Source organism: Zeus faber, assembly GCF_960531495.2.
Source record: "Zeus faber genome assembly, chromosome: 2".
In the NCBI taxonomy this organism is placed as follows: domain Eukaryota; kingdom Metazoa; phylum Chordata; class Actinopteri; order Zeiformes; family Zeidae; genus Zeus; species Zeus faber.
The window spans coordinates 3015664-3039180 of NC_137189.1; the positions used below are offsets into that span (position 1 = coordinate 3015664).

Genomic DNA, 23517 nt, shown 5'->3' on the forward strand with positions numbered 1-23517 from the left:
CGTTTGTCGAGTTCTCGTGAAGACGCATCACTTCCGAAAGAAATTATAGTTTTCCGAGTTACCGTGAACACTGCATCACTTCCTGCTTTCAACGCGGTTTCAACCGGAGGGCCGTGTCTTCATCTTCTAACGTAATATCATAAACGAGTCCACTAGTTAATAGATAATGGATGACATCGTTCTTTCGGACAGATTAAAAATAAAAGATTTGGATCTGGACAACAAAAAAAAATAAAAATAAAAGACTGCTCGACATGAAGAATCTCAGTTGTCTCTAACAAAACTCAACTCGTCGATTTTCAGGGGGCAGCCCTAGCTGTTTTTTAAAAAGTACCAACAAAAAAATATAAAACATGGGATTTTTAATAATCGTCCCTGTCCCGAGGATGTTGCAGTGAAACAACCATCTCTGCTATTGAGAATAAGTTCCTCACCTAGATATGTATTCTGTGCTTCAGGTCAGGCCAGGGGGTTTAGCAGCTTGTTAGCAGCCTGTAGTCTGAGTCATTTCAAAGAAGTACAGCTGGATTAGCCAGAGTAGACCAACGTACCAGCCATTTAAAATGTTTCACAGGGAATCCATAAGCACTGTTGAGGCAGTAGGAGGTTTGGGAGCATTATAAAATGCACTGCAATTTCTGCTGGCATGCTATACTGGAAAATATTGGGTCACTGCTATAACTATTAAACAATTACATCAGAAAGGCTGCGCTAGGCCAGGCAGAGGGAGGCCTCTGCTCCCTCTCTCTCCTCCTGTGTCTCTTTTTCTCTCAACCTCCCCCCTCTTGGCTCGGTGAGGCTCTGCTTTGTGAAACCTGGCTGCAGCTGAGGCTCCAGGCCTCTGGTAGCAGACCACAAAGGAATTCTGGCTTCGGCCTGAGGGACAACAAATCCTGTGGTGTGGTCAAGCTTGCGGCACTTCTATGTACTCTGTTGCTCTTTTCTCTTCCAACTGGGATCAGAGTGAGACGTTAAAGTGAGGAGTGAAATATAAACTGGACGGCAGAGACGGATAGACAGACAAACAAGACTGGCATGTGATTCTGATATATGTTGAGGTCTAAGGTGAGCCTTGTTTATCCTACATTCACTGGGAGGTCAGAGGTCATGTTCAGCCATAGAGCAGTTCACCTGGGATTTAGTATTTCACTCTGGTTTATAAGTAGGATCGACCTGTGGAGCCTGGGGGGCTTAACCTGGGACCTTAAGTTGCTGTATCTCTTTTCCTGTTTGAGTCCTCTGACAGTTTGGCACTTTTATATTGCACAGTTCTCTTATCTGGCCTCTGAGTAACTGGCTATTTAACCTAAAAAGCACAGCGGGGCCCATTTCATTTTTTAAGTAATTTCAGGCGTAGAACTGGCTTACTTCTGGAACTCGGCACACAAATAAACGTGATTTAGAGGCTGTCTGTGTCGACCTGAGTGCAGCCTCCCTAACGAGATTGATGCTCGGGTTTGTTGCCGCTGCCAGGTCTGTAGAACCGTTGTGTGGCGAAGGCTTTAAGCTGCTTCACCATTAGCTTTTTTTACTTTTCCCTTCTCTGAAATTACAAAGCCAGCTAAATCGGCATAGGCTGAATCAGTTTTCCCTGAGATATGTTCAGGCCGGTCGGACTGAGCTGTCAAGGATTTCTGAGGGGATTCGCAGATTTCTGAGCGATTCGCAGACTCTAGCTTACGCTGGGATTGAATAAAATCCACTCAACTGTTAGTTACACGTTTCTCAGAAATAGACTCATGTCTTTGTCTGTAACTCTGTCTTTCATGTGATAAAAAGTGGCTGAAACCTGATGCTCGTTAGCCCAACCAACAAGCATCAGGTGTGGCTGCTCAAGCCACCCCATCCACCACAATAAAATAAAATAAAAATAAAATAAGACTCAAAAGATAATACAGAGTGGGGGTACAAAAAAGAAGGGAATATAGTTATGTATATGGGATAGGCTATTTGTATATACAGATATGTGCAGTAAAGTGCATGTGAATAAAGTGAGTATGGAAATATACAGTACAGTATACGGTACGACAGTACGACACAGCAATACAGTAAAACCAAATAGAACAGCAATACAGCGCAGTATGCAGTAACCCAGAACAGTGATGTCTGTACAGTATGCTACATACAGTACAGAGGGCAGTGGGGCCTTTGTGAGTGTCTCAGTGCTTCTTGTTAGGACCCCTGGTAAGTTCAGCATGGAGAGTTCTCATGGCTTGCGGGAATAAACTCCATCTCAGTCTCTCTGTCCCCACTGCATGACTGCGGAGGCGCTTGCCTGACTGCAGCAGCTGGAACAGTCCGTTGTTGTGATGATGAGGATCCTTCATGATCCTGCAGGCTCTGCTACTACACCTCCTGGTGTATAAGTCCTGCAGGGAGGGGAGGGTAGTTCCAGTGGTACCTTCGGCTGAACGCACCACCCTCTGCAGGGCCCATCTGTCCTGAGCAGTACAGTTCCCAAACCAGGCAACAATGTTGCCTGTCATGATTCTCTCCACTGCTCCAGAGTAGAAGGACTTGAGGACCCTCACGAGACACTGAATTTCTTTAGCTGCCTGAGGTGGTAAAGATGCTGCCTTGCCCTTCTCACCAGAGTTTCTGTTTGTAAAGTCCATGTTAAATCCTCCGTGATGTGGATGACATTTCACTGCATATATGTATGACCGTATGTATATGTATGTGACAAATAATCTCTTGAACTTGAACTTGAACTTGACTCCCAGGAACTTGAAGCTGCTCACCCTATTGACAGAAGTCCCATTAATCACCAACGGCGCATGCGTCCTCGGTTGTAAACCTCTCCTAAAGTCCACAATCAACTCCTTAGTTTTGCTGCCATTCAGGAGGATGCTGTTGTCCTGCCTGTCCTGTTGCCATTCTGTCCTCTCTCCTCTCGCTCTTATCCCCACTCTCACTTTCTGTCATTGACTATCTGTCAGAAAAATATATCACTTTAGTTGGCTGATGTGCCTGAACCACGTGATTTAAATAACCGATTGGACCCAGGGGCTTCGCTGCTCCACTGAGCCAGTGCCGTGAAAGTTGGAGAAGCTGCGGCTGGTAAAAACAAAAAAAATAATCTCTCCATCGACATTATTACTCATTTCTCAGTAATTTATCAGAAACGGATTAGAGCTATCACTTGGTCCAGACCCAGACCGTGGTCTGCCAATTAGTGAAGTCTGCCCTCGACTAACCCTAACCCTAACCACTGATAGAGACTGAAACTAGAGGCGGACCCAATATGTTAAGGTCCTCGATAGGAAAGGTTCTGGTGAAACCGGGAGGGAGGAGTACTGTGTCCAAGTGACCTAAGGTCGAGGGAAATGCCTCCGTCTGCAGGCAGCAGGGTGGGTCTGGACGACCTCAGCGCCAGTCACAACACCCAGATACATGAACGAACTGGAATACATTTACCCATTATAAGAGTTAACAAGAATGACCCCCTTCCATTTGTCACCAACCCTGTTGAGAATGAAGCCAAACAACCCAATAACCCAAGACACAAACTGTAAATCTTCCCTCCCAAACAAGTTATACATCTCTAAACATATTTTACCTTGTCATGGTTTCTTTAAAAAAATACATGTAGACTCTTTGTGAACTGTAAGTTCATCTGGATAAGAGTCAGCAACAATTGAGGCAAACACATAGCAAAAACATTTTGCCATGTGTAAAGTGTTATAACACCCTGGCTCAATATTTCCATGAGCGTGCAAAGCACCATCACCAGGTGTCAGCCATGTTTATTCTGACTCCTTTCACACACTTTTGTCTAGCTAGCAAGTAAAAACCATCAGGTGTTTTGCCATTTCTATAGCAACAAGGCATCCATTTCCTTTAGAAAGAATGATGAGTGAAGGAAAACCACTTGACGTGAGGAGAGGAAGCAGAATCTCAGATTCACCGTCCAACCTGCTGTGACCTAAAAATACGTAGTCCTGACAGCAGACGCTGGTCTGGGAATAATGAACTAGAAAGAATTTGGCAATAAAATCTCTCGCTCTCTTGCTCGCTCTCTCTCTCTCTCTCTCTCTCTCTCTCTCTCTCTCACTCTCTCTCTCTCTCCCCCTCCCTCTCTCTCTTCCTCCTTTTCTCTCTCGCTCACTCCTCGTTCCACTATTCCTGTACTTTTCATTTTCTGTTATTTTAATCCCTCCGTTCTATGTCTAATCTGCTGATCTCAATTGGTTCCGAACATATATTACAGAGAGACAATTTTATATTGGTCTTGGAAATCACGTATCAAAAAAATATGACGTATCTTTTCGTGTTGAACAAGGAAGCTGTCTTGGTCCCCTTAATTTGTCATGATATATGCTACCGCTACCGGTAATATCATCAGAGAACACAATGTTCATTTCCATCGTTACACAATTGTGATACAGAATTATACATTTCTGTTGAGCCGAATGACGTAGATGCCTTATGTTCCCTGATTTCCCGTCTGTCCGCAATTACAGTAATCAATGGATGAGCTTTTTTTTAACTTTTAATTAATAAAAGATAAAACAGAAATACCCTTATTTGGCCCCAAAGCAAAAAGAGATGCACTTGCAATACATTAGGATTCACTGTAGGTCATCAGAATAAAATGGAAGTAACAAGTCTAGGTGTCATTTTAGAAGTTTTGTATCCCACATAAACACAAGGTGACCAAAACAGCATTTTTCCACCTCAGAAATATTGCCAAAGTACACCAGTTTTTTAAGTTTTTTAAGAGAGAGCATTTTAATCCTGTTTTAAATACTTTGCACTTGCTCCCTATATCTTAGAATTGAGTCCTCCTACTTGTAAGTCCTTCTACAAAGCTCTTAATGGTTAAGCATCCTCTTACATCACTGATTCCCTGTTGTTTTATGTCCCTCCACAAGCCCTTAGTTCCTCTCCAGTCTTTTAAACATTCCAAAAATCTCACGATATAACATTAGGGAAACTGCCTTCATCCGCTATGCACTTAAATTGTGGAACATGGTACCAAAAAATATTAGAGGCTGGCTCAGTTTTTAAACGGCAACTGAAAATATACCTTTTTAATATAGCTTATAATTAGCAACACTCTTTTTATTTGTTTTAATTATTTGTTTCATCCATTCTTTTCTTTTTTTTTCTTTAAATTGTTTTATTATTGTGTGGTTTATTTATTGTTATTTCTATTTTTGTTGTGTGCTGAAATGTAAAAGCACTTTGATCTGCATTCTCTGCATGAAAGGTGTGATACAAATAAAGTTTATCATTATAATATTTTCTCCCACATCTCTCCCTTGCATTTCACCTCTTCCCCCTCCCTCTCTGCTCCAGCTCTACATCATGGTGTCGTCCACCAGCGTCAAGCTGAACCTGGATTGCCAGGAGGTGGCTGAGAAGGAGATTAAGAATGCTGGCAACACGTCAAGTGATGGCTACCAGGTTCTGGGCAAGATGTCCAAGTCAGTCGGCTCCAAGGGAGAGTCTGCGACTGTAAGTAAACCGTTATGCTGGAGTAATCCCCCTAAAATAAAAAATAAAAAACAATCAAGCAAAACACAACAATCAGAGAGGAAGCATAATGATATACAGTGGTACCGCGACTTACGACTGTAATTCGTTCCATGAGAACGGTCGTATGTTAAAACAGTTGTATGTCGAAGCAATTATTTCCATATGAATTATGAAATCATGAAGGGTGAAATAAACAAAATACACAGCACAAAATATGTAAATATGAAAAAAATATCGATAAGCCACAAACTACCTGCACACACAATGTAGGTTGCCCGCTGACTGACTGCTGACTGGCCGCCGACGCGCCAACTGCAAATTTCCACAGTCGTATCTTGGAGCAGTCGATACAAATTTTCGCGACTATCGCTACGTATCTTGGATTAGTTGTAAGTAGATGCAGTCGTAAGTCGAGGTACTACTGTACAATGCAATTTAATTAAGATTTGGATTTTGCCCAAGTCATGTGTTCATTTGATCTATTTTGCCAACGGGTCCTTCAGCATGGCCGCCCTGTGAAAGTTGTTGCCTCCATTGACTCCTCCCCTATCTTATCTAATTAAATTAGACACGTCTGTGCTACATCTCCTGTTTTTCTGTTTGCTTTTGGAGGGATGTGAAGGGTGTATCAAAGGCAAATGCACCGCAACACCATTTCCCTGTTGTGTTTTTCCACAGTTCCAGCTCCAGATGTTTGATATTGTATGCAGCTTGGCCTGGACCAGCAAAGACAGATGTTGTGACCTTCCGTCCATGGTAAGACCCATGACCGGCTACATACAACTAATGAAGACTGGACCTTCTTTCTTAGGCCGACTATATCATTTTGTAGTGTCTTGGCCACCTTAGTTATATCGTTATATGTAGTTATTGATAGTTATATAGTTATATCTTTCTTTATCTGAATATTCTGCCACAACAACATAACTTAGAGATCAGTCATGATGCGTTTGAGTCTTTCAAAACCAATTTCAAAGCATAGATAGATGCATTTCTTTGTACAAAACCTACCCAAGCGTCAGCAGATATTCACAACGCACTTGGGGTCGTGTGTCCTGATTAGATACACTTTTCCAACCTGGAAGTCAACACGTGTTTGTATCGTTGCTTTAGGGTAAACTTACCTCATACTGATGTGTGACATGCAATGGAAAAACAAGACAGTATATCACACACACTCTGATCTGCAGTTTAACAGATGAGTACAGCGGCCAAGCAGCGAAATAAGCTTTCCATCATGTTAAGTCAGTTAGAATGGCTAAGGGCACAATAACCGTGTGTATGTGTTTGTGTGTGTGTGTGTGTGTGTGTGTGTGTGTGTGTGTGTGTGTGTGTGTGTGTGTGTGTGTGTGTGTGTGTGTGTGTGTGTGTGTGTGTGTGTGTGTGTGTGTGTGTGTGTGTGAGTGAAAGAGAGATAGAGCAAGAGTTAAGAGACTGGTTATTCATCACCTGAAAATTGTTTGGCCAGCTATTTATTCTTAAGACACATGGACGATGGACTTTTGTGCAGCGCATTAAGCCACAGCCCGGGTCGTGTAATTACACTCACTCTGACAGTTAAAAGAAGGAATTACTGTGTTTACATGTATATCACCCAGATGCAGGTTCAAACAGCTCTCCCCAGAGAAGTTTACCTTTCATTCACACGCTGTTAGCAGCAGTGGACTCGCACGGCATCCAAACTGTAACCAGGACTTGATAGATAATCATTGTCAGAATAAAATAGAAACCCTTTAACCACAATGTCAATAACATCTTAATGGGAAGGTGCAGTAGTATGAAGGTTTAGACGAGAATGTAGGTATAGGAGTTAACTTGATTGGTTGTCAGGATGGACAGGAGAGACCCTGTCCCCCTGTCCATCCTCTCCCTGGTTTCTCATGATGTCTCTCAAGCTTGCTGCTGGGATGGGTTTATTTATCTAAATCTGATTTGCTGTCTTGTCTTATGTCTTGTGGTGAAGGAACCTGACAAGGTTCTCATTCTTTACAGCCTTATCAGGATGACTCCACACAACTGAAAAAATCTGAGAAAAAAAACTTGAATTAAATGACATGGGAACAAGACATCTACAATTCTTGATTGATCCAAAAGCCGCCAGTTTTTTTCTGCCCTTTTCACAGCAGAACTTGAGTTTGTTTTAGCTCTTTATCACTGAGCCTTAAGGCTTTTCAGGTGCCGAGACTTGACGTGACTTAAACAGAGAGAACTAGAGAGAGGCATGCTGACACTCTGTGTATGGACATAGATTAATATAATAATTATCTATGTCCAGAGAGACTTTTTAGTCCATTAAAAAGTATGGACTTTAGAGTATCAAGTTTTTATTTTCTATTCCATTTTTTTATATATTCTTTTTATTATTTTATTTTTTTATTTTAATTACATTTTTTTAACCTTGTTTCAGTTAACTATCTAATCTCTCTATCATTATTTGGACATGGTTCACGAAATGATAAAATAAAAATGAAGCAAGGGAAGAAAAATATAACACTAGGCTTTTATCCGAGGCTCTCTGCCAATGAGATTTATAGCTCAAATGGGGCCGCATTCCTTAAGTAATAACTTAAAACGAGGAGTGAGCGTCGCACAAGTAAAATATATCACACTCCAAAAATATTCATGAAATATTGCTCTCTATAGATCATCATTAGTGCTATGGAAAAACAAAACAACAGCCAGTAATAAAATGTAAAAACGTGGAAATTCTTTTTTTCCTCTGTGTCAGAACTCATTCTTTGTTGGCAGTATATGAGGTTACGCTAAAGGTGCAGCTATAATGATGACATATTACAGACTCTCCACTCAATATCTTTATGGATATTTTAGCTCATTTACACAATGGACCGAATACTTTCACCTTGCCCTACCTAGACTCAAACCCTTGTTGAGATTTTAATCGTTTCCCTTCCACCGCGTGTGTCATGTTTCACCAGAGGGACGAGACCAAGTGCCCAGCACTTCCCAACGCGTGCATGTGCAACTCAGAGAGCAACGGAGCCCCAGGGCCAATCGGACCAGTGGTAAATCCTGCACGCCTACATGCACCACTTTGCTTATATCTTTTGTGCCTATATATATATATATATATATATATATGTATATGTATTTATATTTATATATATATATATATTATCCCTCATATTTTCCTTATTTGTCTTTTTATTTTCTTCTTCATGTATAAAGAGTAAATATATATATATTTATATATATCTTTTATATATATATATATATTTATATATCTTCCTACTTTGTTTAGCACAGACTTGGAGTATAATTTCTCTCTCTTACTCCCTCTCTCTCTCGCTCTCATTCTCTCTCTCTCTCTCCATCTCTCTCTCTCTCTCTCTATTTTCCTCTGTCTCCCTCTCTCCCACATTCTGGTTGAGAAACGGGTTAATGTAATCCATTGTGTGCATTCATGAACTGTATGTTGTACAGTGGGGAATATTGCACCGTAAAGTGCTGCAACCAAGGGAAACATCTTTGCAATGCCTCATAAAACCTTTTTGGACGAGGGAAAGGTAAACTGCAGTGTGGGAGCGTACATGTTAGAGCTTGTAAAACGTCAGGCCAGCGCCTCTGACAGCATGACAGAGCGACCGTCCTCCAGCCTCCCACCTTGAAAACACATAGAAACCCACCCTGACATGTCAAAATGTGACACTTGTGCAAAAAAACATTTATCCTTTAGCATGTTGACATTATTTATAATTTTTGTGAATATCTTACGAATTATGCAAATATATTTTTACTTAATTCGCTGATATGAAGACTTAATAAGCGATCAAATTTTGTCCCTTATTCGATTAACTAGTGAAATTATAGTTTAAGGATAATAATTGAATTGATGAATTAATCCCTCACCTAACTATACTATATATTGTTTTGTGAATGTGATCTGATACATTTACATTTCGAATCTATTGATCGATGAAAAAAATGAGTAATATTTTACCTTATTGGGACATTGTTTTCCATTTGTTTTATGGAAAACAAGATTTCTACAAACTGAATGCAGGAGTTAATGGCTTTGTGCAGTGGATCCTGCACCTTGACCTCTCTCTTCCTCCTATCTCCCTTAACCTGACAAATGTTCTTCCTTCTCAGGGTGCACCTGGAAGCAAAGGTCCCCGAGGTGAGAGAGGGGAAGCCGGCACTGCTGTAAGTACCTCCACCCCATCACCACCTCCTCCACCCTAATGCTACACACTTGGAGGCATTTTATAAAATGCAAGTAAAAAGTAAATTGAGGGACAAGTTGAACAGGTTTTCAGTGGACAATGGACCCCTTGGTTTGTGATATTTAACTGTTTTTGTTCTATTATACAGAGTTTTAAAGTGGGTTATAAATGGATTAAGTTGCATAACAATATACGCTTAATAGTAAATAAAATAAATAAAAACTTGGTTGATCTATTCTTTGATAACAGCAAAATGTGCTCTTCGCCCATCACATCGACTCATAAGTTTTAGGCATAAATCATTTTGATTTAAACTCTGCAATTGTTTTCTCCTATTGCAGCCCCTAGTTATTTACAGAAAATGTTTTGGTCTTGCCTTAAAGACTGAGAATCAGTTCCACCTCAATGGGTTAAATAAGTGTAATGTCGCACTGTGGTGGAATTTCTCATAAACTATTTGCTGTCTGTTTTATCTTTGCTTTCTCGCTGATAGGGACCCGTTGGCTCTCGTGGAGACATTGGATCACCAGGACCCATGGGTCTACCTGGCCCCCAGGGACCAAGCGGCATGTCTATCCCAGGAGAAGCTGTAAGTTTACAACACTTAATCTGCCTATAATAAACTTGCAGTTTGTGTGAAGTGCTAAATGTATATACTTGAGTGGGGTGAGTATATATTTAGTAAAAAGAAAATAAAATTATATATATAATATATATATATATATATATATATATATATATAATTTTATTTTTTTTTGATTGTGGATCAACTGACATTCCTTCATGGACCCCTAGGGAGGCGAGGACTCTAGTTTGGTAACCTCTGGTCCAAGATACCTACCAGCCCACAAATACACATTCAGTGCCTACACGTAAATCCCAAAAGGCTTTGCCAAACCAGCCAGAGGGATAGTTTGGCTGTTTATTGTGCAGGGAATTTACAAGCTGGGGAGTAATTGTGGCAGAAGTCTGCATTCCTCCATGTCTGGAAGGGAAAGTCTTTATATCCTGAGGTCATTAAAATCCTTGATATTGGTGCATGTTAATAAATCAACCCTCTGCGTTGCTAAACGTGTGTGGATTAAGCAGAACGGCTGTCTTATTTTTGTTTCCACTCATCCTGTGTAAGACTGCTACACCTTTCACATTAGCCTTTCAGCCCAACTTGGTCCGAGTGTCTTCATTTTGGACAGCACAGTAGTATTTGCTAACCTCTGTGAACAGAGGGTAGTTAAATCTTAGATATAAAAACATGTTAATAAATCATGGCTTGGTTTTCCTACTCTGAAGGTTCTCAGATTAGGTTAATGTTGTTTTGCAGAAGACTTTCTCTTTAATATGTATTGCGGAATGTCATTTGTTCCGTTTTTTCATTGTGGACCTTTTCTCACTGATTTGTTTGATTCTGTCTCCCAATCACAGGGCCGTCCTGGACCAAAGGGAGATCCTGGTGACTCAGGTCTTCCTGGGCAGAAAGTAAGTGCAACTTTGGCAGGGGTCCCCGCCTTGAGGATTTTAAACAGGAACCTTGAGGGATTATTGGGTTAGACTACTATTCTGGCCTCAAGCCACATAACAAACCACAGACGATTTTTCACAAGGGGAGGATTTTAGGAGTGAAGTGAAGTGTGGCTCTCCAGTGCAGTTTGAGATACAGAATATTTAATTTACATTTAAGCTCTTCTTGAAGTCAGGAAAGGATATGCTAAAAACAAATCACAGACCTGGTTAACCTTGCTCCTCATGCCATTTTTATCTTGCAGTAAATAAGATAGACCAAACGAGATCTCCAGAACTCAAAAAATAAATCATTCTTACATGGAGGAAAATCTAAATTTTAGGTATCTCCAAAATCATATGAAGAGTGTTGCTTACAAGACATGTTCTGTGATTTTGAAATATTAACTGATGAATTCCAGGTGGAAAAACTGTTGCATGAAGGATGGATGTGCATTATATTGAAGCCATGCCTAGATAAGCTCTATGTGGTGAGAGGGGATATGTGTCAGAGCACAAATGGTTCAGGGCTGGACTGGACTGAAAAAATTGGGGGCTCCTGGACACAGGACACAGGCTTTTACACGTACGCACCTAGGTTAAAGCCCAGATCTAAAAGCATTAAAACATTATTTTGGAGCATCCTCCTGTGTGTGTCAAGACTTCTCTCAGTAATTCCCTCCCAAAGCTCATGCCGGGGGTACGTGCACAGTGCGCGCAGTCCGGATTGGAGACCTACATCTCAGTGCGCCAGGCGCACAACCTGGCAGAACGCTCGCTCGGTTCTGGTGGAGAAAGCTGAAACGCTGTCTGGAAAAGTGACACCAAAGAGCAAAAAGACAGATTGGACGACTGAACAGTGGCATCTTGGAAGCTCTTATATAGACAGCCTTCTGACAACCCCCCCTTCCCAGTATTAGGACCATAATAGGTCCCAATAGTTATTTTTTCAGTAACTAAAATGTTTCGCAAATGAAAAGAAAATTGAAAAAATAAAAAGCAAACACAAATTCACAAGGCCCTTTGGCAGAGGAGGCTCCAAGCAATTGCCTACCTATGCCTTATGGTCAAACTACCTACGGGGTAAGAGTGACGAATCACTCTGATCGCGGAGCTCTGAGGCACGGCATCTGACATGAGAAACGAAATGAGGACAGAGGGGAGGGGTGGGGCCTTATAAGAGATGTGATTCGGCCAGCCCAGTGTCAGTATAGATAATGAACCAATGGGCCGCTGTGCCTGCTTCATGGGCCAGCTGTTAGACAATTATTATTATTTTTTCTTTATTAGAATGATATTGGCTGGGATGCCAGATTACCAGTCCGACAAGTTAAGGTTCCCCTTCACACTATTACTTATGGTAAATAAAAAGCAGTTATTTACCTCAATTTGTGCATATATCAGAAATATTCATCCATCTATGCATCCATCCATTTTCTTTACCCACTTATTTCAGGGGCACTTGGGGCTGTAGTGTAACACAGCTCAACAGTGACACCAATATAGCTTAGGGTGACATTTATTATTATTATTATTAATAATAATAATAATAATAATAATAATAATAATAATAATAATTATAATAATATAAAGCCTTGGAAAGCAAGGCTTTAAACCAAGACTTTAAAATACTCTGCCTCACAAGGAACACAAAAATCTTGCAAAAGTGCACTCATCTGTATGACAACATGATGGTGGTCTCAATGGGATCCAGGCTTTACTAACCTGTCTTCAAGCAAAATAACAATGCTGCTTCATGTGTACTCTGAGGGGATCACCGGCGGATGGTATCTATTAAATTTGTTTATAGAGAAAGAGAAAAGACAAAAGCTCCCACTGGGCCTCTTCCTGCCCCATGGCTGGGCATTTGTTTACCTCTGAAAGCCCAAACTTTGTAGAAATGTTTTTTGGATGAGGCACCACCTCTTCACCGAGATAACCATCTCTCTTTGAGAATCTGATCACTCAGGTTGTTTGACAATCTTCCATGTTATTTAGATTTAAAACTCTCAGTAATTTGTAGTGGAAAATAACAAATGTTTTGGCATTTCAATGTATCTATGTAGTAGAGGCACAGAGATACTTAATGTTAAACGTTGTTGTATTGCTCTAGGACGAAGCCGACTAGCAGAGGACAAAACCTGTGACCCCTCTATTATTGTGGTTTCTGAGGAGAATTATGACAAATAATCTTTGGACAGCACAATTAACTGAAGGACAAGTTGAAAAATCTGAGAACCATCTATGACTTTTAACAATTTTAAGATATTGTCAAAATGTTGGCCCCCAATCCAGTTGAAGTGGTTTGAGTTTGAATGTCTGTGTGTGTGCAAACCCCTCGAGGCAATTTATTCACTAGTTCACCAACATTTTTAGGGTCTTCCCTGAGTCTACTTCAAAATATCACATCTGCTTGCAAATATCACAGTTGATCTGCCAGTTGCGTATACTGACAGCGGCATTTGGTGTCACTTGTCCCTCCCTTCTATACGACTTGAGAAATCCAATGAAAGGCTTCCACCAGAACCTCTAAGTGTTGATTCAACGGTACCATTTTGGGCAAAGCCATCTCTAAATGGTTCGGCTTGTTGGAAGTTCTGGGCAGACTGCAGGTGACTGTGTTGAAGCAGATGCTCTCGCTGCGCACTTTTAATGACTTACAGACTATGTGGTCCTTGGTTTATAATGGCCAATAAAATGGATCTGGAATATATTATGTTCCCTGTAAATCTTTTGCCGAGGCATCAAAGGGGAGAGGGGATTGACGATAAAAAAGTGAGCAAGGTTTCCAAATATGAGGCCAGAAAAATAGAAAAGGATATGTGTGACGCTCACAGAACCGATGTTTTGAGTTGGTTTACCTAATTTAAGGTGACTTTTTGTTAAGCCTGTTACAAGTGAAGACTGATCTTCATTTTTACCTTCATTTTCCCAGGGTCCACCTGGGCCTAACGGTGCTGCTGGACCAATCGGACCCGTAGGAATCCGGGTGTGTACAGTCAGCGCGACTTTGGTTTCATGGCGACAATGGCATGATTTGATAATGTCAACCTACAGCCAGTGCTAGATGCGGCTTGTACCTCAGATTATTATCCTCCATTGTTGTACAATAAACTGTTATAACATGTCACAGAGATGTGCTGTTAAAACAAATTATGTTTTACGCAGAAACACCGAAAATAGTCCCTATCGAAATAAAAAATGTCGTACCTTTTGAAGTAAATTTCGGTTTTCCCTTTAGTAGACTGTGGTATTTGAAATGAGAATATGTCTTTGTGAGCTGCTTTGAATAATTTTTTTTCTTGAAAATGAAATATTTAGCTTTCTGGTTGAGAGCTAAGTTAGCAGTAGGAGAAATACGTTGCAGGTTTTCGTCTTTTTGTTCACATTAAGAAAAATCTTAAGTCGTGCCGTCCTCATCCTTTGGAGATGAGCAGTGTTGATTAAACCAAGATGTCTCTATCACCCTTGTCATTCCAGGGCCCCCAAGGAAAGGATGGAGCTGTAGGACCCAGGGGCCCAGCAGGTCCCATGGTAGGGATATTTAACGCTTCATGCCTTTTAATACATTTCTCAGCAACCGTATTAATCAACATTCACATAGACACACATTGGCACCTGGAATCTGCCCAATTGCAACCACAACCCAGTGCTGTTGGCCTCTGGGAGCTGCCCAGTAGCAACCACAATGTTTTTACCTTTTTAAAATTTAAGTTGCTGTAATGTTTGTTCCGTCCTACCTTCCAGGGACCTCCCGGATCTCCAGGAATACCCGGAACATCCGGAGTGCCAGGAAAGCCCGGTGATTCTGGGTCTCCGGTGAGTGACTCACAGTCCAAAGTGTTTAACCACTGTGTCAAATCTGCATGTGGGGGTGTCTGACCTTTAACACCTTTGTTTTTATTTTCCATTGTTTTTAGGGCGCTACTGGTGTCAAGGGAGATAAGGGAGAGAGAGTGAGTGAAAAACAACTTTTTCCTTATAACACAGAGCTCTTAAAAGACCGTACTGGTGTCAACTTGAATTGGTTGGTGAGAAACCTCCCTTGAATTTATCTCCTGATCTTGCTGATAGTTATGTTGTTTTTTTTTCGCCAAAATGACTACATTTTGCCATATTTTCTATTTGTTAAAGCAATGGCACCCCTGCCTTTTCAAATGGAATCAACACATACAAAATATGGCAAAAATATACCATTTAAAGCTAGGTTTCTCACAATATTGTTAGAATTTTCCAAAACCCTTCTTTCCAAGACAATATGAAAATATAAATTTGTGAGCTATCATAAGGAAAATAGTCAGTGGTAATGTAAAATGCGTGTGCTGCTAAAACTAAATTTGATACATAATGGTCCCTAAACTAATTTTACAAGATTATATATAGAAACTCTGCATAAACATTTGTAATTTCAAAAGTGTAATTCAATTTGGAAAATAAATGTGGCAACTATTATAACTCTTGAGGCAAAATATAATAATTGAGCATCATTTAGTTAGGGAGTTATTACCTTCTTGAGCCATTTCCTTTCAAAATGATGCCATATGAAGCCACCTCCTTCCCCAATAATACCCAAGCCTGTTATGTCCTGGAATATCTGGTAATTTTCAAACTAATAGTTTTTACATTCACTGTAAATTAACTTTCTGCACCTGCAGGGTGACTTTGCTCCTCAGAACATGATGCGATCCATCGCCAGACAAGTCTGCGATCAGCTTGTAAATGGTGAGTGAGGCCCTTTTTTCTGTCTGAGCTCCACTTGGAAGTGGTTCTGGCTCCATTAGAACCAGACGTGGAGCTGGTTCCTGTCAATCAGGAGTGCTCTTTCTGCTCTAAATGCTCATTTTCCCTCCCTCTCTTTGGTGTTGCAGCACAAATGAGTCGTGTCAACTCGATCCTAAACCAGATCCCCAACGGCTACCGTAGCAACAACCCAGGTCCCGCTGGACCTCCCGGACCACCTGGAGGTCAAGGCCCCCGTGGAGAGCCCGGCCAGGCAGGGAGGAACGGCTTCCCAGGAAGCCCTGGCTTACCTGGACGACAGGGAGAAACAGGTTAATGTCAAGCAATCCTCTGCGCATTTAAAGTATCCTATTGTAACCAATGAAAAATTTTGCGAAATTCAAAATAAAAATCTTGTTAAATGTCAGTCCAAAAAAGGTTAGCTTTAAATTTAGGATTCCGGCCCGAAACCTCTTGTAATGTAATATGAATTTGACTTATTTTGCTCATAAACCAATATTACATAAGTGTGTGTTTTGCATGAATTGCTTTCATTGGAGGATTTTTGAACAGGATTTATTGCCGAACAGAAACTGCCTCACTCTAAGTAGAGCATGACCTTTCCAGGAACCAGTACACATTGAGTAATAGCTTAGAACACTTTAAAAGGGGAAAAGTTTTTTTTTTTCCAGCTAAAATGCCTTTTATCCTACGTACCAAACCACTACTGTACAGAGTTTATTAAACTTGCCAAGTACAGTAAATAGACTTTTTTTGTTGCAGCAGGTTTGGTGCAAGAATAAACGTAGTCAGGGATATGCTGTTGGAATAGGGACCTCAGTGCCACATACACAGTATAATTTTTATAGCAGTTTTCTCAAAACGAGGGAAATAAACCGCCAATAGGGCAAGGCCATCCCACTCATTACCAGTTCAAAACAACAATAAGTCTGGCTATTTATTAAAATAGGTTTTAATTGGCTGATTTAAGCGGGACCTTATGGGTGCTCTTTATGCCTGCCTAAGTTCCACAGCAAGTGATTCTCAACCTTTTTCATATCAAGGATCCTCAATGTGATACGCATTAGGCCACAGAGCTAATTTAATAAGATTTTGTCTCTGGGATCTCTGGGATTTTGTCTGAGAAGTTTTTTTTTGTTAGACATTATTTAGTCCAAACCTCAATACCTGTCTATACTATAGTTAGGTGGATCAAACTGAATGACAATGAGACTAAACTACAATTAAAGCAGACAAACCAGACAGTGGTAACTGGATATGTGTCCTCCAGGTTCTGCAGGTGAGAAGGGCGACCGGGGACCAGGCGGAGTCGGACAGAGAGGGCAGAGGGGACCAGCCGGTACGTCCCACATTTCAATTAATTTTAGCCTTGAAATGGTGTTATGATTTGTCAAACCCGTAGAGATGCAGACAGGAAGTCACCGGGGATGCAATTTTGCTTCAGACAAACTCAACAGACAAATCTTTGCAAATGACAAACATTTATGAACTTGAATACATTTTTCCAGGGAAGAGTATCTGGACACATTTACACTAATCATGCTGATTGTCTTCCAACATTGTGATCTTTATCTTCTCAATTGTCCAAATTTTTAAGTCTAAATGAATGACGAATTGGATGTGATCAGGTCTGAAATATATGAAGGAGACTGGTCTTATTAACATTTTGTTGAGTGTGATGAACCTCAGTTGGACTCTTTAACGTGGGACTGAATATATAAGAAGACCATCACACACTGTGACATCAGTCACACCACTGCATACGGAGCAGCTCCACTGGAGCGGTTTGGGCTTACATGACTTGCTCAAGGGTATTCTCAATCAAGCTACCTGAGGAGCAGAAGGTTTGTTATTAATTTCTCCGACCCAGATAGTTCCACTAATTTTCACCTCCCTGGATCCCTCTGTTTGTCAGCTATTGCTGTATCTCCCCGATGGATGAGGAACTTATTCTTCCCAAATCACGTCAGTCCGTAGTTATCCAATAAAGGGTGGATGCTGTGGGGCCTCCACCCCCACCCCCTGTGAAGCAGAAGCAGGAGGAAACCAGACTGAGGCCTTCGGGGTCAAGTTGTGGAAAGTCTGCGAGTTTGAGTCAGCGTTTGAGTGTGTGTGTGTGTGTGTGTGTGTGTGTGTGTGTGTGTGTGTGTGTGTGTGTGTGTGTGTGTGTGTGTGTGTGTGTGTGTGTGTGGTGTGTGTGGTGTGTGTGCGCGCGCGCGTGTTTTTGTGTGTTTACGTGTGTGTGTGTGTGTGTGTGTGTGACGTGCCCCAGATCAGCAGGAAGCGAGCACTAGTGAGTCAGCCTACTCCGCTTCATTCACAACATCTGCTGAGGGGCCGAGGAGCCCAGATGAGGCCGAAGCTTTCCAAGCTGGCTCCGCGAATGTCTAGACAGAACGCAGAGCAAGAGGAAAAGCATCAGCAAATCCTCCACTTTTCCTGTCCCTCTCTCTCTCTCTCTCTCTCTCTCTCTCTCTCTCTCTCTCTCTCTCTCTCCTCTCTCCCTCCCTCTTTTTTTCCGGAATATTCCACTGTGGCAGGGACGGTTATTATTTTAATGATTGTATCTGAGAACAGAGTGGCTCGATGACACCGAGGCCCAAGCATCTTGCTTGGTGGTTGGTGGCTTTGAGGTCACCTCTGCCTCCATTCTCTAGATGGTTCCTTTTTACTTATTTTCCAGTAAAGTTTGGCTTGCGCCCCTTTCCCACTGCACCAAAAACCCGGTAACACCCTCTAACGTCCGGCATTTGTCACCGGTGGGAAAGGGAAAACCTGCATTTAAGTCCCAGGTCAAATGACCCGGCGATACATAGGTTTTAATCGGCTCCACCGCCGACTGGCTCTGATGTGAACAGGACAGTCAGGTGGACTCATTTTGGCCTCTTTACAGGTGCGATGCGACGCGTGTTGAAATTCCGGATGTTGGTGCGCTAATGACAGACGTGAATATCTGTGTATCATGCAATCATTTCATAACCCATTTAGAGTCCAAAATCAGAAGTTATTGACTTTTTTTCTGTATGGGGGACCATGCAATGTTGTGAGTGTGGGGATTGCACCGCTGGGACCACAGCGGAGAACCCCCCACACCCCAAGCCGGTCCCCGCTCCCCGCCACCGTAGTACCGGTACGCAGCATGGAGAAACGTAATTTCTCCTGGCAATAGGAAAGGTGACAATCGCCTATTTTTAGCAGGTTTATAGTAGCGGGTTGACCAAGGTTTAAAAATTATCATTTTGGTGTGAAAACGGAATTAGTTTGGTTGATACTACGCAAAACTACACTGGATAAGAGTATGATGATACTACTTTGAGTTTGGCTCTTTTCACCACCTTTATTTACCTTTGGAAAGGTACGACTACAAAAAAGGTGATAAATCTATCATCAAACTTAAATTGAAACACCAATATTTTCTTACTTTCTAAATATTATAAAATTTTCGTCAATTTCTAGTGCTGGGTACTGCGTGGGATCTCACAATTTCATCGATTTAGAATACAAAGGGTCACAATTCGATTCAATTTTGATTAAATCCCATTGTGGCAGACAAAGGGGTGTGGTCAAGCACCGGCTGCGGACAACAGCACGGTTCCCATTTCCCGCGGCCACCAAGCTGCCTCAAATCGGCCCAATCATTGGGCCGATGGTCAAGCAGCCGGTGCTTGACCCCTTTGTCCGCCACACCCATGTTGTTGAGACGGCTCACGATACAATTCTACAGTATATCGATATGTTGACATTTTACACATTACTACTGACCTTTCAGTATCTGATGTGCATTATAAAAATATTTCACAAATATTAAATTTTTTTGATGACTATGGTTGTATTTGATTTAAGGAAAGACTGGTTGCATAACTTCCAAAGAAAGTATCGATTCAGAAATTTGATTTGATCAAATCGAATCAGAAATTCAAATAATAGATTCAAGATTCAAGATTCAAGAGGTTTATTTGTCACATACATATACATACTTTCAAACATATATGCAGTGAAATGTCTCAGAATCGAATTCTATCCAAAGATCGATTTTCTTGAACTCAGCCCTTTCATTTATAAATGAATAAAATGTTCCTGAATGTTTTATAAAACGGCATGTTCAAGGTTTGTGAACATTAAAATGTTTTGATTATAAATTTCGGTCGGCCTTTGAGCTAAACGCACACTACACAGACGTGTTGTTTCATTATTGAATTAGGTGACAATCCCAACAAGCACTAGTGTTGTTATGATACCTGGAGGTGTCTGTCAGCACCTGAATCCCCGTCCAAGCGCCTTTGAGCAAAACTATGAACCCTCAACCTCCTGATAGGCACGTTAGATAAACACCCTAAATCCCTCCATCGCTCTCAGCAGTAAAGCTCAGTGATTTTTTCAAATCTGTGTCTTGATGAATGGATCTCTCCGTTTCTCCGGCAGGACCCCCAGGTGAGAGCAGGACTGGCCCCACCGGCCCTCCAGGATCCTCCGGAGCCCGCGGGTCCCCCGGACGGCAGGGCTTCGCGGGGATCCGGGGACCCCCCGGCCCCCCCGGATACTGCGACTCCTCGCAGTGCGTCGGGATTCCATACAACGGACAACAGGGATACAGAGGTACGGAGCCCGAGCTTCTCAGGGCGCTCTAAAAAAACATCTGAGAGTCAGTGAGGAGTCTCCTTCCAAAATGTTTTTACAGCAAAATGAATGAATGCTTTTCAGTGATTGTGTTCTTAACGTCCAAGTGAAATTAGGAATCTTCTCACTTACAGTCAGTGAAAAATATGAATCATTATTTAACTTATTGTGACCACTTTTCATATTTCAAAAAGGCCTGAAACTGTTTTTTTGGAGATGTGAAAATGGGATTCAGGACCAATTCCTTAGTTTGAGTGACAGATGTAAGCAGGCGTTGCGGTGGACACGCTCTGTCAACTATGTCTCCTGATGTAATGCTAATTGCTAACGCTATATAGAGAGGCACTTACATGATGAATCCTCAGCCCCATTACGCCTTTCAACATTTAGAAGGAAATTAAATAATCGGAATGGTTCATATTTGACCAATAAGGTCACTGGTACCAAAAGTGTCAGTGGGCACCAAAATCTACAGCTACTGAAAAAATGCCTGCAGAAGCATATAATATAGTTTATTTTTTTTATGCAGACACCAAAATGACTACACAGCTTAGACCATATATATACAGAGCAGATCGACAGACATTCTTTTTTAACAAAAAGACACTTTCATTTCACTTGGACTGGAAGATAAGCAAATTTCATAAGATACGATAGTACTTCCATTGGGCAAATACATTTTCTAATAAAAAAAAATATATTTTGCAAGCGATCTTGCCCATGGTGTAATGAAAATGTTGTTGGAATTTTGGATTGAAACTCCTCAGGTAGAGATGAAATTAGTGCATGCCTGTATTTCATTGCAACATAGAGGGTACGTAGTCACTAATCATGTACAGTAACATGGGGTGTAGAGATATTGTGGCTTGTTCTGCGCTACCTCACTGACACCTCCCTGTTTGACCTGTTTCAGGTTCACCATAGTAGACTTTCTCTGTTTACTGTGCTGCTTTCACTTCCTCAAACAGAACAACAAAAAAACAAACCAAACCCCACATCAATTTCCAAAGTCCTGTTACTGAAACACTTGCTCATGCTCTAAAGCTATTTAAGGATAACCACCGAGGGAAACCATTAACAAACTATGCCGCACAACATCTCCACCACCAAGGAGCTGGTACTAACACCTTAGAGCCGATAGAGCGCAGCACCAGCAGCGGTGGCAGCGACCTTGCAGCCCTAACGCACCTTGAAGCCAAAGACCGATCAGAGAGAGAGAGAGAGAGAGAGAGAGAGAGAGAGACGCTGTCGAGATGAGGAGCATGCACCAAAAACAAACAAAAACAAAAACTCAACCAAACAAACAATTACTAACACGAGGTGGATGAGTGGCGGAGAAACGACTAGAACTACCCCAGCAACGGCAACTGCCACCGGCAGCAACGGCAACAACCACGTTAACAGCATCACCCTCGAGGTGACATCTGTAAATAAACTAATTTGTGCCTTGTGTAAATGATGTTTTGAATCACGTCTACTAAATGTAGCTTAACATCTGTAGTTTAAAGCTTGTGCCTTGTAACAACTCGCTGCTTTTCTGAATGCCAACACGAATGCCTCTCCTTCTCCCTTTTGGTTCCTCAGCAACACAGTGCAGGAGTTGTGTTTTCTTTTCTTTCACTGTACAAGTTGATGTATCGCTCTATAACCACAGTAGAGGAGTTCCTCCAAACAAACTGTACTTTAACTCTATATCGTTACCACCAAATGTTTTGTCTTTTTGGTACGGGATCGCATACTTGACTTTTTTCTTTTGAGTATGTTTATGTTTATGAGTAAACAGACAAAGTGACGTTATTCATTCTTAAAAACTACAATCAGTACTATTCCATTTCCTTGTGATTTCATCGGGGGTCGCAAATTTTATGGCCCAATGCCAGCCGGTCCTCTGTCACCTCAACGGCTGCTGAGATTTCGAGCTCTCCAAACAGGCGGTCCGGTCCGTACTCTCTGTTTCAGGAGGAAATGCTCCTCCTCCTGACCTGTGCATCTCTCCCCCGTGAACTACAACCCTTATATCCCCAAAAACTGGTTGAATTACGCTCCAAACAAGTGACACAGCCAGATCCCCTCGCCAACTGTCCAATATTACAAATTGCACCTTTAAAAGAAAGAATAAATAATGCACTTTGCTGTTTACAGTACGAACCTTCTATGAGTGCAGACTTCAGCCCCCGGTTGTAAGCCTTGCATGCAAGACTGTTTTCCCGAATTTCCATCCATGCTCAATGGGCCCAAACATTATCTCCAACCAGAGCCTCATCCACGTGAGTCTGACACCTACGTGGTCCCCATCTCGGAGGAGGATGAGGTTTCTCAAAACGAGCGTCGAAAGAGATCGCTATCAAGGAAAGCGTCCAAGAGACGACCGTCATAAGGTGTCGATGATCTTCCGGTTCCTTTTGTTAGTTCAAACCTGTGTTTGCTGTCGCTGTGTTTAATGTAGGTTTTTATTGATAACCGATGTGCATGTCTCACACCAAAAGCAAGATGCCGACAAGAAGCAGGGTTTGACACCTTGTCTTTATTTGGAAATACCTTTGATGACTTAATGAAGCATGTGTGAGTATTCATCCTTCCGGGTGTGGGGGTGGGGGGGCACGGGACGTGAAGAGGCGGGAGGGCGTGGGAGGGGTGTGGGGGGTCTTTAAGAAAATCAGATTTTTAAAAAACGGTGGGTTCCTGCGAGTTTTCTTTCCCCCTCTTTTGATTTTTGCTTGTAACATATTTGCAGTAAGTGTTTATGAACGAGCAGCGCTGGACCAGCGAGGTGGAGGGAAATAACTTCCTGTTCACAGATGAGAAATGTTTCATATCCAATAACACGTCATCCAACACCTCCAACATATACATCAATATCCCTTGTTCTTTATTCCATTCTTTTTGCATATTTTTGAGCTCTTCCTAACTTATATAGACTTTCTTCTGTTCAGAGTGTCCTCCAAGGAGTTTCAGTTTCAATAGGGCAGTTAAACACAGATTACATCTTGTATCCCTT

The 23517-nt window shown here is 41.6% G+C and overlaps 1 protein-coding gene across 3 annotated transcripts in view; it reads left to right on the forward strand.

Annotated features, from left to right (window-relative positions):
- The window catches only part of col12a1b (collagen, type XII, alpha 1b), a 120529-nt gene extending 97433 nt beyond the window's left edge, over nucleotides 1–23096 (forward strand). For 2 of the 3 annotated variants that reach the window (XM_080024363.1, XM_080024364.1), the window contains 15 exons: nucleotides 5302–5460; nucleotides 6160–6237; nucleotides 8418–8504; nucleotides 9592–9645; nucleotides 10159–10254; nucleotides 11088–11141; nucleotides 14098–14151; nucleotides 14643–14696; nucleotides 14910–14981; nucleotides 15083–15118; nucleotides 15818–15884; nucleotides 16031–16213; nucleotides 17173–17241; nucleotides 20325–20498; nucleotides 22775–23096. In XM_080024363.1, the coding sequence (XP_079880489.1) occupies nucleotides 5302–5460; nucleotides 6160–6237; nucleotides 8418–8504; nucleotides 9592–9645; nucleotides 10159–10254; nucleotides 11088–11141; nucleotides 14098–14151; nucleotides 14643–14696; nucleotides 14910–14981; nucleotides 15083–15118; nucleotides 15818–15884; nucleotides 16031–16213; nucleotides 17173–17241; nucleotides 20325–20498; nucleotides 22775–22896 (1359 nt within the window). In that variant the 3' untranslated portion in view covers nucleotides 22897–23096. Of the gene's footprint in view, nucleotides 1–5301; nucleotides 5461–6159; nucleotides 6238–8417; nucleotides 8505–9591; nucleotides 9646–10158; nucleotides 10255–11087; nucleotides 11142–14097; nucleotides 14152–14642; nucleotides 14697–14909; nucleotides 14982–15082; nucleotides 15119–15817; nucleotides 15885–16030; nucleotides 16214–17172; nucleotides 17242–20324; nucleotides 20499–21432 lie in introns of all 3 variants that reach the window. The other variant, XM_080024365.1, reaches the window with a different exon arrangement.
- The last annotated feature ends 421 nt before the right edge of the window (nucleotides 23097–23517 follow it).